At 49.1% G+C, this 17,354-nt stretch overlaps 1 protein-coding gene across 4 annotated transcripts; it reads left to right on the forward strand.

Moving 5' to 3' along the window:
• The first annotated feature begins 10,808 nt into the window (after nucleotides 1-10,808).
• Nucleotides 10,809-16,787, forward strand: LOC105489401 (CXXC finger protein 1). 4 transcript variants are annotated; one of them, XM_024795248.2, is made up of 16 exons: nucleotides 10,813-11,587; nucleotides 11,667-11,752; nucleotides 12,289-12,407; nucleotides 12,508-12,608; nucleotides 12,894-13,129; nucleotides 13,223-13,402; nucleotides 13,798-13,824; nucleotides 13,902-14,147; nucleotides 14,310-14,429; nucleotides 14,587-14,771; nucleotides 15,045-15,252; nucleotides 15,331-15,441; nucleotides 15,581-15,630; nucleotides 15,772-15,868; nucleotides 16,128-16,280; nucleotides 16,395-16,787. In XM_024795248.2, the coding sequence occupies exons 2-16, from the start codon at nucleotides 11,750-11,752 to the stop codon at nucleotides 16,539-16,541; spliced, it is 1,983 nt and encodes a 660-aa protein (XP_024651016.1). In that variant the 5' UTR covers nucleotides 10,813-11,587; nucleotides 11,667-11,749; the 3' UTR covers nucleotides 16,542-16,787. The 4 variants fall into 4 exon arrangements, with proteins under 4 accessions (XP_024651015.1, XP_024651016.1, XP_011752465.1 ...); XM_024795247.2 differs by lacking the exon at nucleotides 11,667-11,752 and having other exon boundaries at nucleotides 10,809-11,587; XM_011754163.3 differs by lacking the exon at nucleotides 11,667-11,752 and having other exon boundaries at nucleotides 10,819-11,587; nucleotides 14,310-14,417.
• Nucleotides 16,788-17,354: the final 567 nt, after the last annotated feature.

Here is a 17,354-nt window from a genome sequence, read left to right on the forward strand (position 1 = left end):
GCAGAACCCGATAAATATCCAGCCAGAGAGACCGAGGTTGATCTGAGGATCGCGCAGATTCAGCTTCTCAGAGCCAAGAGGAAGTGGCTGGTTTCAGCGTTCACGGTTCCCATGGTGACTCTCCCCACTTCCGGCAGGACGCAAAAGCACCGCTAGCCACCTGTCTTAATACGAGGGTAGCCCCTGGCAACCAGAATGCAGTATCCCTAAAGCCTTTGCAGTCACTGCGATTGTAGGATCCTGACTATGTGGCGGCGGCTGCCCGTGCCAGAGGCCCCGAAAATGTAAAGACAGCTTTTTGGCTTTGCAGGGTGTGGCAAGGTGAAGGGTCTCATACTCCCTCTTGGGGATCGTGGAGCGTTGGGTGTGGGTGTGGGTGTGGAGAAGGAGGCTTGGGGAGGAAGGGAGTTAGTGACCTGGGCCCAAGACCCTAGAGACTTGTCCAGCTGCCCCCACTCCCAGGCCCAACCAGCCCAGCCCTACTGGACTGGCAGTCAGGGCTCACTTTAAGAGGAAAGGGTGACGATCCATGTTACTAAGTCAGACTTAATATTTTTAAGGTGGCAATACTCCTGAAATTGTTATACACATTCAACGCAACTCCTGTCTCCAAGCTGACTTTTTTGCAAAATTAGACAAGCCGATCCTCAAATTTACATGGAAATTTAAGGGACCCAAAATAGCCAAGATAATATTGAAAAAGAACAAAGTTGGAGGGCTCACATTTCCCAGTTTCAAAATTCTACAAAGCCACAGTAATCAAGACATATAGATATTCAGTACTGGCATAAGGATAGACACATAAATCAATAGAATAGAATTGAAAGTCCAGAAAAGAACCCTTATATTATGGTCAATTGATTTGATTTTTTCCTTCCTTCCTTCCTTCCTTTCTTCCTTCCTTCCTTCCTTCCCTCCCTCCCTCCCTTCTTTCTTTCCTTCCTTCCTTCCTTTCTTCCCTCCCTCCCTCCCTCCCTTCCTTCATTTTTTTTCTTTCTTTTTTTTTTGGAGGGGGAGGAATAGAGGGTCTTGCTCTTGCCTGGGGCTGGAGTGCAGTGTGAAGTCACAGCTCACTGCAGCCTCAACCTCCCAGACTCAAGCAATCCTCCCACTCAGCAGGTGCGTGCCACCACACCTGGCTTTTTTTTTTTTTTTTTTTTTTTTTTTTGGTAGAGATGGGGGTCTCACTTTGTTACCCGGGTTGGTCTCAAACTCCTAGGCTCATGCAATCCTCTCATCTCAGCCTCCCAAAGTGTTGCAATTACAGGTATGAACCATGGCGCCCGGCCTGATTTTCTTTTCATTGTTATAGTGTGTTTTTTTCTGGGGGTGGGCGGGAGGGACAGGGTCTCACTCTGTCACCCAGGCTGGAGTGCAGTGGCACAATCATGACTCACTGCATCATCGACCTCCTGGCCTCCTGAGCATCTGGGACTACAGGCATGTGCCACCATACCTGGCTTATTAAAAAAAAAAAAAAATTGTATGGAGACAGGGTCTTACCATGTTGCCCTGGCTGGTCTGGAACTCCTGGGCTCAACTGATCCTCCTGCCTTGGCTTCCTAAAGTGCTAAGATTACAGGTGTGAGTCACTGCAACTGGCCTGGTCAATTGATTTTAAGCAAAGGTGCCATAACTATTTATTGGGGAAAGAATAGTCAACAAATGTTGCTGGGACAATTGGATACCCACATGCATAAGAATGAAGTTGGACCCCTACCTCACCATACAGAAAACTCAAACAAAAGATCTAAATATAAAATCTTAAGGCTGGGCATGGTGGCTCATGTTTGTAATCCCAACATTTTGGGAGGCCGAGATGGGCAGATCACGAGGTCAGGAGTTCAAGACCAGCCTGGCCAACATGGTGAAACCCCATCTCTACTAAAAATACAAAAATTTATCAGGCGTAGTGGGTGTGTGCCTGTTGTCCCAGCTACTCAGGAGGTTGAGGCATGAGAATCACTTGAACTTGGGAGGTGGAGTTTGCAGTGAGCTGAGACCATGCCACTGCACTCCAGCCTGGGCGACAGAGTAAGATTCCATCACACACACACACACACACACACACACAGAGAGAGACAAATCTTAAACTATAAAACTCTTAGAAGAAAACTTAGAAGTGAATCTTTGTGACCTTGGATTGGGCAATAATTTCTTAGTATGACACCAAAAGCGCAGGAGACAAAAGTAAGATATATATATAAACTGGAGTCATCAAAATTTAAAATTTGCACTTCAAAGAACACCATCAAGAAAGTGAAGACACAATCCAGAGAATGGGAGAAAATATTTGCAAATCATATCATATATCTCATAAAGGACATGTATTCAGAATTTTGTAAAACTATTACAACTGAATAATAAGAACAAATAACACAATGAAAAAAATGGGCAAAGTATTTGGTTAGATAGTTCTCCAAAGAAGATATATAATGGCCAATAAGCATATGAAAAGATACTGAACATCATTAGCCATCAGGGAAATACAAATCAAAATGACAGTGAGATACCACTTCCCACCTACTAGCTTGACTGTAATCCAGAAGACAGATTACAAGTATTGGAAAGGATGGGAAGAAATTACAACCTTTCTACATTGCTGGTAGAAATATGAAATGGTGCAACCACTTTGGAAAACAGTCTGGCAGTTTCTTCAGTCGGTAAAACATACCATATGACCCAGCAATTCCACCCCTAGTTGTACACTTAAGGGAAATGAAAATGTGTGCACACAAGAACTTGTACATGAATGTTCATAGCTGCCAAATTCATAACAGTCATTATGTGGAAACAACCTAAATGTCTATCAGCTGATGAATGAATAAACAAAACGTGCTATGTTTGTACAATGGAATATTGTTTGGCCATAATAAGAAATGAAGTACCAGTACATGCTACAATGTGAATGAACCTAAAAAACATGCTAAGTGAAAGAAGTCAGTTGCAGAAAACCACATATAGTATTATTCTATTTATATGAAATATCCAGAATGGCAAATCTACAGAGATAGAAAGATTAGTGGTTGCCTAGGGGGAGGGGCTTGGGGAATGGTATCTAAATGGTGCAAAGTTTCTTTTGGGGGTAGTGAAAAAGTTCTAAAAAATGATCAGGAGGCCAGGTGCAGTGGCTCAAGCCTGTAATCCCAGCACTTTGGCAGGCTAAGGCAGGAGGATTGCTCAAGCCCAGGAGATCAAGATCAGCCTAGGCAACATAGTGAGACCCCATCTCTATTTTAAAAAAATTAATTAAAGGAAAAAGTTGATCAGGACAGTAAATGCACAAGTCTGTGAATATACTAAAACCATTGAAATGTAAACTTTTAATGGGTAAATTGCATAGTAGTTGAATTATATCTCAATAAAGCTGTTTTTAAAAAAATACTCAATGCCTTTCACTAGGCTTCAGAAAGATTTATTTTAAATGCACAAAGATTGGTTAATAGAAGAAAATGGGTTTTGAAAGAAGGAACCCCCTTTTTTTAAGGAAAAGGGTGTGATAGGATTTGAAAGATGAGGAAAGCTAATGAGGGTCCCTAACTCCCCCACCCCACATCTCTCATAGGCCAGACCTAAAATACACAAATTCCATACCTAGAGAATTATCATTGGGATCTTGAACACTTTTATTCTCCCCTAGACTCCCAGGATAGCTGTCCCCTTGCTATGTGTAGTGTGTGACATGGAAAAGGGGATTGGCCCAGGCAGGAGACTTAGTGCCTGAATAGGTGGTTAACCAGCCATGTATTCCTGGGTTCCTGCTGCTCTAAGTGACTCTTGAGATTTTCCTGAGCCTGCTTGATTTGATTGTAATTGAACTGTGAGAACTTGCTGTGCAGAGTTGGTCCTGCAGGCTTGGAAATGGGAACGGTAGGTACCTTGAAGGACAGAAACAGTCAAGGAGGCCTGGGGAATGCTGCGTGCTGCAGATTATTGATGGGCCTTCCACAGTACTCCAGACAAAGGCGACTTAAACTGTTGGCCCAAGCACCTCTATTCTGTTGTTTCTTCAAACTAACCCGGAGAGACCATTAAAAACCTCCATTTGCACAAAGACAATTACAGAGATGGTAATGAAGCCAATTCTGTGTTCACAGCACTGCAGGAAACAAAACTGTGGACTCAATTCACCTTGTGTGGTTTACTCTTCAAGAGATGCTTAATTCTTACCTTCAGGGAGTTTGTAATTTCATTGAGGAAACAACTTGCTCATATATGAAACCACTGCAGATTAACAAAATTACAGGAATGTTCTGCTGTCTGTAATGGCAACTTTTGGAAGAGAACATAGGGATAATCAAGAAAAAAAATTATCATGAACAAAGACCAGTACTAAAGGGTTTTATAATGCTCCATTTTGTGTATGACAAACCTCAGACTTGCTCTGTCTTCTGTAGGACCAAGAACATCATGATCTGGGGCTAAAAAACCACAAACTGGAAGCTTCTGCAGGCTATAAAATTCAAGGTGATATTTACAGATGAGCTTTACGATGGATAGAAACTTACCTGTTCAGGATAGAAATTGGTTGGTAGGAGTCAGGTAGGAATAAAAAGTAGAAATAATAATCTACCACCAAACCAGAGAAGGAAGCCTATTTAATTCTTTTTGCTTTTTTAGAGGGAGTAAGTGGGAAAGGAAGAAGTCAGAATAGAAAACTGGTGCACCTGTTACTCTCTAGGAACCTGAGTGTGATAAGAAGTGTGGGCCAGGTGTGATGGCTCACACCTGTAATGCCAGCACTTTGGGAGGCTGAGGTGGACAGATCACCTGAGGTCAGGAGTTTGAGACTAGCCTGGCCAACATGGTGAAACCCCGTCTCTACTAAAAATATAAAAATTAGCCAGGTGTGGTGGTGGGCATCTGTAATACAAGCTACTCAGGAGGCTGAGGCAAGAGAATCGCTTGAACCTGGGAGGCCGAGGTTGTAGTGAGCTGAAGTTGCATCACTGCACTCCAGCATGGGTGACAAAAGTGAAACTCTATCTAAAAAAAAAAAAAGAAAGAAAGAAATGTGGATGTTAGGGATGGGGAAGCTGTAGCAAGGAGGGAGCAGATTAGAATTAAAGCTACCAAAATGACTTAAACAAGTCCTCCTCACAAATGATATTAAATGACTGGTTCATGACATTTGGCAGTCTTTAAACGTTTCAGAGAGATCAGCTTGAAAGTATAATATATGAGGAAAAAGGACATCTGTGTCAGGTGTCCTAAGACCATCCTTAGGTTCAGTGGACTCACTAGAAGAACACACAGAATACGAAAACACTGTTAAGCTCCCAATTACAGTTTGTTATGGCAAAAGAATACAGATTGAATCAGCAAAAAGGCTTATAGGCTATAGTATAGGAAAGGCCATGCTTCCAGTTGTCCCCTCCTAGAGGAGTCATATGAACAGCATTTAATTATCCCAGAAACAGTGTTGTGGCAACATGAATGAAGTATTGCAAACCAGCGAAGTTCATCCGAGCTTTGGTGTCCCGGGTTTTTATTAGGGGATTGGTTACATGGGTATAGAGGGTGCCATTGCTGACCTTGGTTACTCAGTCTCTGGCCTCTCCAGAGTTCATATTGATACCTTGTGGCCCAAGGTCCCCACCACAAATCACATTGTTATCATAAACTATTTGGTGTGGCCCAAGATCCTAGGTAAATATTAACCTTCTTTTTTTTTTTTTTTTTCTGAGACAGAGTCTTGCTCTGTCATCCAGGCTGGAGTGCACTGGCGTGATCTGGACTCACTGCAGCCTCCACCTTCTGGGTTTAAGCAATTCTCCTGTCTCAGCCTCCTGAGTAGGTGGGATTATGGGTGCCTGCCACCACGCCTGGCTAATTTTTGTATTTTTAGTAGAGACAGGGTTTACCCATCTTGGCCAGGCTGGTCTTGAACTCCTGACCTCAGGTAATCCACCCACCTTGGCCTAACAAAGTGCTGGGATTACAGGTGTGAACCACTGTGCCCACCCGAACATTCTTATTAGGCAAGTAATTCTGAGCACTTTAAGGTTATCTCCCAAGAGCCAAAGACCAGATTTTTTTTTTTTTTTTTTTTTTGAATGTGAAGTTTTGAACAACGAAGGCCTCCTGAGTTAATCTTTTACTGCATGACGCTATTTGGAGAGTTCCCATTCTGGACCTAATTCATATTATTCTCTCAGATGTCTTTCTAGGAGGATGTTAATTTTGCCCATTTTTGTAGATGAGAAAAAGGTCTCAAAAAGATTAACTAAACTGCACAATGTCAAGTAGCTAGTATTGGTAAAGCTAGAATCAAACTCAAGCTGTAACACTTTGTTCTTAAAAGCATGAACTGTAAAATATACCTCTAAAAACTATGACTTAAGATATTGCAATAGCCACAGAATATTTCAGTGTCATTGAAAACATAAGATAGATATTGAATCCCTAGGTCTTATTTTTCTGGCATGTTTCAGCAAATTCTGAGGCTGTGCCTGAATGAACATCAACCTCATGAGAGACCTACAATAGTTCCTTTCCATTCAGATTCTGGGTCCTTTCCAGACTAGGGATGCTGCATAGAATGACCCAGGCTCTAAATGGCTGCTGCTTTTGCTGATTCTCAAGTCCACTCTCTCTCCTGGGCCAAAGTGGTTGTCAGTACCGCTGTCACCCATCCTGGCTCCTCCCTGCTCCTTACTCAATTCACCTGCATTTGAATGACTTCTAGGCTTGGTTCCTGCTCTCAGCCCCTATGTCCATATGGAGAGTGATACCTGCTTTGATTCTTGCCCAAGGTCCAGTCTTGACCCAATCCCTGCCTCCCGCATTCACAAAATGCCAGAAAGATTAGAGGGCCACAGTCTGTTTTTCATACTGTTTTAGACTATCATGATATGGCATAGTCACTTCCCAATTCTAACTCAATGGGACCTAGCCCTCTACTAAGCTCCTCTGCTCTCTCCTGACCCCAGCCCTAATCCACACTGAGTCTAGGCATCTATAGATACCTTGAGCCCTGATTTTTTTAAGCCAATTTTGAGTTTATTTGAACATTATATCAAAGTCAATAAATGAATTTAATAGTCATTATAATAGAATGATTTTCAGACTGGTCCAAAAAACAGAATTCAACTAAACCAAACAGGTGGATATGCTGGACAAAGGGATAATTTACATCCCAGGTGGGATGGAATGGCATAGTGTGAGATTTCATCACAATACTCAGAATGGCATGGTAATTAAAACTTACGAATTGTTTATTTCTGGAATTTTCTTTCTTTTTTTTTTCTTTTTGGAGACAGGATCTTGCTCTGTCATCCAGACTGGAGTTCAGTGATGCAATCATGGCTCTTTGCAGGCTCGACGGCCCGAGCTCAAGCAATCCTCCTGCCTCAGCCTCCTGCATAGCTGGAACCACAGGCACGTGCCACCATGCCAGCTAAATTTTTTTTTTTTTTTGAGATGAAGTCTTGCTCTGTCACCCAGGCTGGAGTGCAGTGGCGCGATCTCAGCTCACTGCAAGCTCCGCCTCCTGGGTTCCTGCCATTCTCCTGCCTCAGCCTCCCGAGTAGCTGGGACTACAGGCACCTGCCACCATGCCTGGCTAATTTTTTGTATTTTTTAGTAGAGACGGGGTTTCACTGTATTAGCCAGGATGGTCTTGCTCTCCTGACCTCATGATCCACCTGCCTCAGCTTCCCAAAGTGCTGGGATTACAGGCGTGAGCCACTGTGCCCGGCCTAAATGTTTTTATTATTTGTAGAGACGAGGTCTTGCTATGTTGCCCAGGTTGGTTTCGAACTCCTGGGCTCAAGGGATCCTCCCTCCTTGGCCTTCCAAAGTGCTGGGATTATAGGCATGAACCACTGTGCCCAGCCCTCTGGAATTTTTTATTTAATATTTTCAGACTGTGGTTGACCATGGGTAACTAAAACTTCAGAAAGCAAAACTGTGTATTCCTCAGTGAATGATTCCAGTACTGATTTTGTCTGCACTTGGTGGCGAATTAGAATTGAAGTGCTAAGCATGGTTTTGTCATTGAATTTCAGATATTTATCTCATCCTTGCTGTTTGCAAGAAGTGTCTGGAAGACTTCCGTCCCCCTCCCAGGAATCTTTGGTAGAGTTGGGCTCTCCTTTCCCTTTCCTGTGATCCCCACCTGTGCTGAGATCTTGTACTTGGTTTCTCATTCTGTGTTGTTTGTTCTCCTGCCTAAGATCCTAATCCTGATTCCTGGTGTCTGATCCTCTGGACTTCTGATCCATTTCCTGACTCAGGTCCACTGTGACCCTTAGCTTTCAGAATCTGCTCTATTCTGTGCTTGCCTCATGAACCTTTTTATCTAACTTTTCTCGTCCTGGGGGTTCCCTGAGTCTATGCCCTGATTTCAGCCCACAGCCCAACACTCACAGTAGGAATATTTTACTATTAATACCAGATCCTTTATTACTGGCTGTGTGACCTGGCAAGGGACTTAGGCTCCCTGAGTCTCAATTGCTTTCACTGCAGAGTGGGGACAATAAGGCTCCTGCTCCATTCACCGTATAAGGCAATTAGAATCAGATAAGCTGTCATGTGAGAAGAAAGTATCTTGTGAACTATAAACCACTAAGCAAATAGAAGGTTTTTAAAATTGTGACTATTACCATCGTTATCAAGCTAGATGTACGAAAAATGTACTATTTGACAAAATACTAATCTTTGTTTGCTTCATCATGTCCCTACCAGACTGCACACAGACCAAAGTGAGCACCAATAGTGTAAATTGGGAGCTCCTCAAGGGCAGCATCTCAGATGGTGCTGGGTATTTGAGAAAATAGGAGAGACATTCCTATTTATTTTTATCTCATTCCTTTAAATATGTATTTTATGTGGTTTCTGATTTTTGCACTATATTAGTGTGGTAATGTGTAGGATTTATAAAATGGCTGTGAATGCTGACAGTTTTTTACTGACAGGGGTGATGAATTTACAAGTTTGCAGTGGCCGGGCGTAGGGGCTCACGCCTGTAATCTCAGCCCTTTGGGAGGCCAAGGGGAGTGGATCTCTGGAAGTAAGGAGTTCGAGACCAGACTGGCCAAAACTTCATCTCTACTAAAAATACAAAAATTAGCTGGGTGTGGTGGCACATGCCTATAATCCTAGCTACTCAGGAGGCTGAGGCCGGAGTACTGCTTGAACCCAGGAGGCAGAGGTTGCAGTGAGCCGAGATTGCCCACTCCATGCCAGCCTAGGTGACAGAGCGAGACCCCCTCTCAACAACAACAACAACAACAACAAAAGTTTGCATTAATCTAATAACCTAATAAGGCTCTGATAAAGGAAACTTCGTACACTGCTGGTAGAAATATATGTATCAACCATCAAAAGACAAAATTGCAACAAATTTAGTTATAGATGTAATGGCTTTTACTTGCAATTCATGAATTGGGGCAGATCCCATTATACAAAATAGAATGAGAGCTTCTCCTGGGAAATAGCAGAGTAGTGAATTTTGTAAGGTGGGAGGAAGGAAAAAAAACATTTTTTTTAAAGCTGATTGGTTAACATCAGGTTGCTTCAGGTTACTTTTTTATAAAGATTAAAGCAGAGGTGGCTTTCAAGCTAAAAGTGGCTTGTTTGGGGATTTAGCTATTATTCTGTCTCTTTCTCCTGATTTCTTGGAAGGTCAGATAAACTATTTAGTTTTGGCTTGGTGGCATGGAACTTTAGCACGAGTGACTCCATTTTGGTGGGACCTAGAGCAGGAGCTCTGTCCAAACCAATGACCACCTATAAATTTGAACATGTCGAACAATATTTAGAGCTAATTACAAAGTAATTCTATCTCTAAGGAGTATCAACTAAGAAGAGGCAAGAGACCAAGCTGCAACGCAGGAGTTTATTGGGGCATTAGGAACTGCAATTCAGGAGACACAGATTCAGTTCGAAGTCAAATTGTACTCCAAAAAAGCGGAAGGGGAGTAGGACTTTTTAAGAAAAATAGAAAGGAAGCTAAGGATTACACAAGTTATTTTAAAGAAATTATTATTGGTGGAGGCGGCGGCCAGCACCAGTCCATAGTTCATTGGTTGTTGTTCAGGAGATGAAGCGCTGGTGAAATATAGCTGGTTTCCAGGACGGTGTGGTCATTGCAGTTTTGACCAATTCAAGGGTTCCAGGCAAGTTCCTATTGTGTTTTAGTTTTGGTTTGTTTGTTTTCCTTTTTGCAAGTTTGCGAGGAGTCCTTAGAATGGCTTCCAGGCGGAGCGGGCGCGGTGGTTCACGCCTGTAATCCCAGCACTTTGGAGGGCCAAGGCTGGCGAATCACCTTAAGTCGGGAGATCCAGACCATCCTGGCCAACACGGTGAAAGCCCGTCTTTACTAAAAATACAAAAAATTAGCCGGGCGTGGTAGCGCAAGCCTGTAATCCCAGCTACTCGGAAGGCTGAGGCAGGATAATAGGTTGAATCCGGGAGGCGGAGGTTGCAGTGAGCCGAGATCGCGCCATTGCACTCCAGCCTGGGCAACAAAAGCGAAACTCCGTCTCAAAAAATAAGTAAATAAATAAATAAAAATTAGAAAGAATGGCTTCCAGGCTCCATTTTACAGCTGTTAACCAGAGTGACACCGTTTTGTATATCACATTTCACAAGAGATAATCAGGTATGAGCATACAGATCTATGTTTAAGAACGTTCGTTGCAACTTTATTTAGAATAATATTTAAAAATGTTCTAAATGCTAAACAATAAATCAATGTAAACTGTGCTTAGGCTTATTGTGCAGCTTATAGAACTAAAATAAAATTTGATATTAGTGTAACAATTGTTTTTAAATAAAAATAAAATAAATAGAAGCCGAACCGTGCCAGGCCTGGCAGAAGAATGACAAGTGGGAGGAGTGAGAGCCGGAAAGAGTGGTGGCAGGTGAAGTCGGAGACGACAGAGGAACTGGTTTCCTCCGCCCCGCAAGGCACACAGCCTGCCGACACCCCATCAATACATGTGGAAGGGGAAAGAGACAGAATGGAGGAATGAATACAACTTGATCCAGGTAGCGTTTCGGGAGCGGCCGCTTTACCTGTGAACCTCTCTGCCTGACAAGCGGCCAATATACGGTATCAACCACCAAGATGGCGGCGCCCTTGAGGAATCCGCAAATAGGTCGCCGCCATGTGTCGCCAAGGAACGTACGAATTCGCCCCTCGTACGGAATCAGATTCCAAGATGACGGCATCTATGAGGAAGTCACGCAGTAGGTGCAGCCATGTTGCCTGTACGTCCAGGCCGTACTAGCAGCCGCCGTACGGACTCTACTGACAAGGTGGCGACGCCCTCGGGAAAGCCACAATTGAGCGCTGCCATGTTCCCGGCGAACGTGTGGATTCGGCCACCATACGGATACGATAATCAAGATGGCGGCGCCTGAGGGTTCTTCGGGGGCTCTAGGCGAGCGACCTACTGGTTTGCGGCGGAGACGACGCACGGGGCCTGCGCAATAGGAGTACGCTGCCTGGGAGGCGTGACCAGAAGCGGAAGTAGTTGTGGGCGCCTTTGCAACCGCCTGGGACGCCGCCGAGTGGTCTGTGCAGGTTCGCGGGTTGCTGGCGGGGGTCGCGAGGGAGTGCGCCGGGAGCGGAGATATGGTGAGTACCGGGTTCAGGGAGGGGTTCGGCGGTGGAGGTTGGTGGGGTTGGCAACAGTGGGGTCTGTCGGCCGACTCAGGGGTCTGTGGTGAGCCGTAACCGGAGTCTGTGGACTGAACGGCGGGAGTCTGTGGGCAGAATGATGAACCATCTGGGAGTTCTATGGTGAGCCACGGTGGGGGAGTCCTTAATAGAAGTTTAGTGGGGACTCCGGGTGGCAGTTCCGTGGGAAACCGTGATCGGGGATTGTGAGGAGTCACACTGGGTGGTCTGTAGTGAGCCGTGACGAGGAGTTCGTGTCCGGGGATCCGTGGACAGCCGCGACTGGGGGTGGGTGCGGGTGCCAGGTGGGTCTATGAGGTAAACAGAGAGGGGTGCGTAGAGAACCGCGATGGGAAGTCCGCAGTGAATTACGCGGGGTCTGTGAGGCGCCACGATGGAGGATCGCGATGGCCCATTAGCGAGTATGGACGCAGGGAGCGGGTGTCGGTGGGTGCGTGATGGGAAGTATGGAGCAAAGTAATAGGATGTCAGGGGAAGGGATGGAGGTCAGTGGGGACTGTGATGGAGAGGTTTTTGGGGGGCCCCGATGTGAAATCTGCAGGCAGAGTGGGGATCCCTGCTGACCATGGTGGAGCTGTAATGGGATAAGCCGCCACGGTGGGGGCTGTTTAAGGATCCGTAATGGGGGTATCCCGCAGGAGGGAGATGGTTCAGACCCAGAACCTCCAGATGCTGGGGAGGACAGCAAGTCGGAGAATGGAGAGAATGCGCCCATCTACTGCATCTGTCGCAAACCGGACATCAACTGCTTCATGATGTGAGCCCGGGAGAGGTGGGCGGGGCAGACACTAGCAGGGTGGGGTGAGGCCGATGGGCCACGCCCCTCACATCTCCACCGCCTGCCCCATCCTCCGCAGCGGGTGTGACAACTGCAATGAGTGGTTCCATGGGGACTGCATCCGGATCACTGAGAAGATGGCCAAGGCCATCCGGGAGTGGTACTGCCGGGAGTGCAGAGGTGAGGGCCATGGATGGACAGGGAAGGCAGGTGGGGCTTCAAGGGAGGAGGAGGAGCCATAATGGGGGGTCATGGGGAGTAGTGATACCCGTCTGTGGTGAGCTGGAATGGGGTCTCCATTGTGAGTGGTAGTAGAAGATTCCACGGGAAGAGGCAGCTCTGCCCTGGACAGGGGTGCAGAGTAGGTGGGTGGGATAGTAAGGGAGAGAAGAGGAAGAAAGAGGTTTTGGGACCGTTCAGGCCCTCCAGTGCTCACTCACTTTGGCCCTACTCTCTGCCCCACAGAGAAAGACCCCAAACTAGAGATTCGCTATCGGCACAAGAAGTCACGGGAGCGGGATGGCAATGAGCGGGACGGCAGTGAGCCCCGGGATGAGGGTGGAGGGCGCAAGAGGCCTGTCCCCGATCCAGACCTGCAGCGCCGGGCAGGGTCAGGGACAGGGGTTGGGGCCATGCTTGCTCGGGGCTCTGCTTCGCCCCACAAATCCTCGCCGCAGCCCTTGGTGGCCACACCCAGCCAGGTGAGTGGCTGCATAAAGTGAGTAGATGTGTAAAGTGGTTCCGTTTCAGCCCTGCCTGGGTCCATAATTTCTGTTCTGGGCCCCCTCCTCCAGCATCACCAGCAGCAGCAGCAGCAGATCAAACGGTCAGCCCGCATGTGTGGTGAGTGTGAGGCATGTCGGCGCACTGAGGACTGTGGTCACTGTGACTTCTGTCGGGACATGAAGAAGTTTGGGGGCCCCAACAAGATCCGGCAGAAGTGCCGGTTGCGCCAGTGCCAGCTGCGGGCCCGGGTGAGCATGGACAGAGCTGGGTAGGGTCAGGTATGGGAGAGCTGGTGGGTCCATGCATGGTTAGTGTAGTCTAGGCATGGCTAAGCCAGGTGGGATTGGGCCTGACTGTATCTAGACAGGTGGGAAGGGACCTGTCATGTCCAGATGAATGGGGCATGAGCTGGTATGCTGGGCTGGCAGAACCCCCACCAACCCTGGGTGGACAGAGTGGGGTCAGGTGTTTCCAGGTGGTCATGCACGTCAGTACAGATAAGACAGGGGCGAGCATTCCTGGTAGTAAGGGGTAGTGGGGAGGTGTGTCTGGGGAGGTAAGGCCAGGCCAGGTGGGTGGGGCTAGGGCAAGGCCGCCCTCCATCCACCTGGGGCTGACCTGGGCCTTCCTCCTGCCGGCACAGGAATCGTACAAGTACTTCCCTTCCTCGGTGAGTCCAGCTCCCCAGGGTGGGGTGGGGCATGCGGGCAGGGCGGTCAGGGCCAGTCCTGAGATTCTGCCCCGCAGCTCTCACCAGTGACGCCCTCAGAGTCCCTGCCAAGGCCCCGCCGGCCACTGCCCACCCAACAGCAGCCACAGCCATCACAGAAGTTAGGGCGCATCCGTGAAGATGAGGGAGCAGTGGCATCATCAGCAGTCAAGGAGCCTCCTGAGGCTACAGCCACGCCTGAGCCACTCTCAGATGAGGACCTACCTCTGGATCCTGACCTGTATCAGGACTTCTGTGCAGGGGCCTTTGATGACCACGGCCTGGTGAGCAGATAGGAGCATCCCCTGGTGGAAGGGTGGAGGTTACAGAAGCAGAGAGTATCCGTAATGAGGAGACAGAGGGTATGGAAGGCTGATATGGGACATGAGTAGGTGGTGGGGTTGTCATGAGCGGGGCAGGTGGGTCAGTGCATGCCCTGCTTGCAGCCCTGGATGAGCGACACAGAAGAGTCCCCATTCCTGGACCCTGCGCTGCGGAAGAGGGCAGTGAAAGTGAAGCATGTGAAGCGTCGGGAGAAGAAGTCTGAGAAGAAGGTGATGGAGAGGGTAAAATGGATGTGGAAAGGCAGAGGGTGGGGTTGAGGGAGAGGCAGAGGTCAGAGGCTGAATGGGGCAAGAGCCAGAAAGGGCTAGAATGGAGCAGGAGTCTGGGGTTTGGGGCTGACTTTGACTCCACCCTGACCTGACCTGTCTTGCTTAACAGAAGGAGGAGCGATACAAGCGGCATCGGCAGAAGCAGAAGCACAAGGATAAATGGAAACACCCAGAGAGGGCTGATGCCAAGGACCCTGCGTCGCTGCCCCAGTGCCTGGGGCCCGGCTGTGTGCGCCCCGCCCAGCCCAGCTCCAAGTATTGCTCAGATGACTGTGGCATGAAGCTGGCAGCCAAGTGAGTCATTCCTGAGGGGTTCAAGGGAGTCAGGAAGTACATGGTAGGGCCTGACCACCGCCTTCTGTATGTCTACCAGTCAATCAGCTGTCCACCATTCAGTCACCAAACAGCCACTACCCACTCACCCATCCACCTATCCGCCCCGTGTCCATCCAGCCACCATTCCACCAGTCACCTGTTTATTTCTCCTTTTGCCATTTAGTCATGCATCTGTTTTCCCACCCTCACTGATCATCTCACTCATTCTGTTGCTTGCTACCTTCCCTGCAGCCGCATCTATGAGATCCTCCCCCAGCGCATCCAGCAGTGGCAGCAGAGCCCTTGCATTGCTGAAGAGCACGGCAAGAAGCTGCTGGAACGCATTCGCCGAGAGCAGCAGAGTGCCCGCACTCGCCTTCAGGAAATGGAACGCCGATTCCATGAGCTTGAGGCCATCATTCTGCGTGCCAAGCAGCAGGCTGTGCGCGAGGATGAGGAGGTGAGCAAGCAGGGGCGCAGCGGGGCAGGGCCGGTACTTTGTCCTTCCTAGCCTTATTGTTCCTTCCACCCCATGCAGAGCAACGAGGGTGACAGTGATGACACAGACCTGCAGATCTTCTGTGTTTCCTGTGGGCACCCCATCAACCCACGTGTTGCCTTGCGCCACATGGAGCGCTGCTATGCCAAGGTTGGGGGTCAGACTGAGGGGGCAGACCATGTGGGAACATCGGTGGGCCAGTGGGGGACAGATTTGTTGTCTGGGTGGTGTCTTGGGAGGGCATGCAGCGCACATCCACAGTTCCCTCCATTTGTGCTCATCCCTCCAGTATGAGAGCCAGACATCCTTTGGGTCCATGTACCCCACACGCATTGAAGGGTAAGTGAGGGTGCCACGCGAAGTGAGAGGTGGGGGGTTAAGGCGGAGGTCAGAAGTGGGATGTGTGTGGAACTGGGGCAGGATACGGGCAAGGACAGGTGGACCTCCCTTTACTACCCTCTCTTTATTCCAAACCCCCAGGGCCACACGACTCTTCTGTGATGTGTATAATCCTCAGAGCAAAACATACTGTAAGCGGCTCCAGGTGCTGTGCCCCGAGCACTCACGGGACCCCAAAGTAAGGTTTTCCCTCAGCTCCTCCCATTTTGCCCCTCCTCCCTGCCTCACTGTCCCACATTCATCCCTGCCTCCCTCACCTCATCTTTCCTTCACTTTTTCCTCTCACCTTCCCTGCTGCTTCACCCTCCATTCCTCCCTTTTCCATGCCTCCTCACCGTTCCCTGAACCCTCCATTCCTTCCCTTCTCCCTCCTTGAGCCCCCATTCTTACTCTCCCTTATCACCATTATTCATCCCTCCAACCCGGCCTCCCTGCAGGTGCCAGCTGACGAGGTATGCGGGTGCCCCCTTGTACGTGATGTCTTTGAGCTCACGGGTGACTTCTGCCGCCTGCCCAAACGCCAGTGCAATCGCCATTACTGCTGGGAGAAGCTGCGGCGTGCGGAAGTGGACTTGGAGCGCGTGCGTGTGGTAGGTTTCGCTGTGGTTTCATGGTGCATGTGGTAGGTTTCCATGCCGGACGTGGCCGAGGGCAGGCGGGGCTTCAGTTGTTCCTGCTTAGGACTCCTGCCGCTCTCTTGGCAGTGGTACAAGCTGGACGAGCTGTTTGAGCAGGAGCGCAATGTGCGCACAGCCATGACAAACCGCGCGGGATTGCTGGCCTTGATGCTGCACCAGACAATCCAGCACGATCCCCTCACTACCGACCTGCGCTCCAGTGCCGACCGCTGAGCCTTCTGGCCCGGACCCCTCACACCCTGCATTCCAGATGGGGGAGCTGCCCGGTGCCCATGTGTCCGTTCCTCCACTCATCTGTTTCTCTGGTTCTCCCTGTGCCCATCCACCGGTTGACCGCCCGTCTGCCTTTATCAGAGGGTCTGTCCCCGTCGACATGTTCAGTGCCTGGTGGGGCTGCGGAGTCCACTCATCCTTGCCTCCTCTCCCTGGGTTTTGTTAATAAAATTTTGAAGAAACCAAGGAAGCTGTGTCCACATTGCTGCGGTTGCAACTGTTCCAGACTCCTGGATAAGATGGGGGGCGCCTGCACCCCGGGAGGGCCCAGGGACCCACATTCCCAGCCTCCCACAGGCAGAGGGTCTACGCAGCACGTATTCAGTGTGGTGACACCGCCCACGCGTGCTCCTGTCTCCCACCCAGAGCTGTCCTCCACTGTGGACGCCAGGCCCCGCCTTTTCCCCACAAGCCCCACGTTGGGGATTCGCCTCCTGCAGGGGCGCGCCCTCCCGCTTGCCTCAGTTTACCTGCGGTGCGTCACCGCCCCTTTCCCCGCCCCGCGCGCTCCAGCACCTGTTCGGCGGGGAGGAGGGAGCGGGACACGACCGCCCTGGGGTTGATGTTCGGAGGGACCGGCGAGCACAGGATAGACCCCAGCGAGAGATGGGAGAAGAGAGCGCCGGCTGGGTCAGGGAGTGCGCAGGCGCGAAGCAGCTTCCTCGCCGCTGTGGGTATCCGCCTCGGAGACCGCGGGAGGGAAGGGAGGGCGCAGGCGCAAGCCCTCCCCGACGACTTCCCTTCAGTTTGAGA

Source organism: Macaca nemestrina, chromosome 19, assembly GCF_043159975.1.
Source record: "Macaca nemestrina isolate mMacNem1 chromosome 19, mMacNem.hap1, whole genome shotgun sequence".
Taxonomy (NCBI): Eukaryota; Metazoa; Chordata; class Mammalia; order Primates; family Cercopithecidae; genus Macaca; species Macaca nemestrina.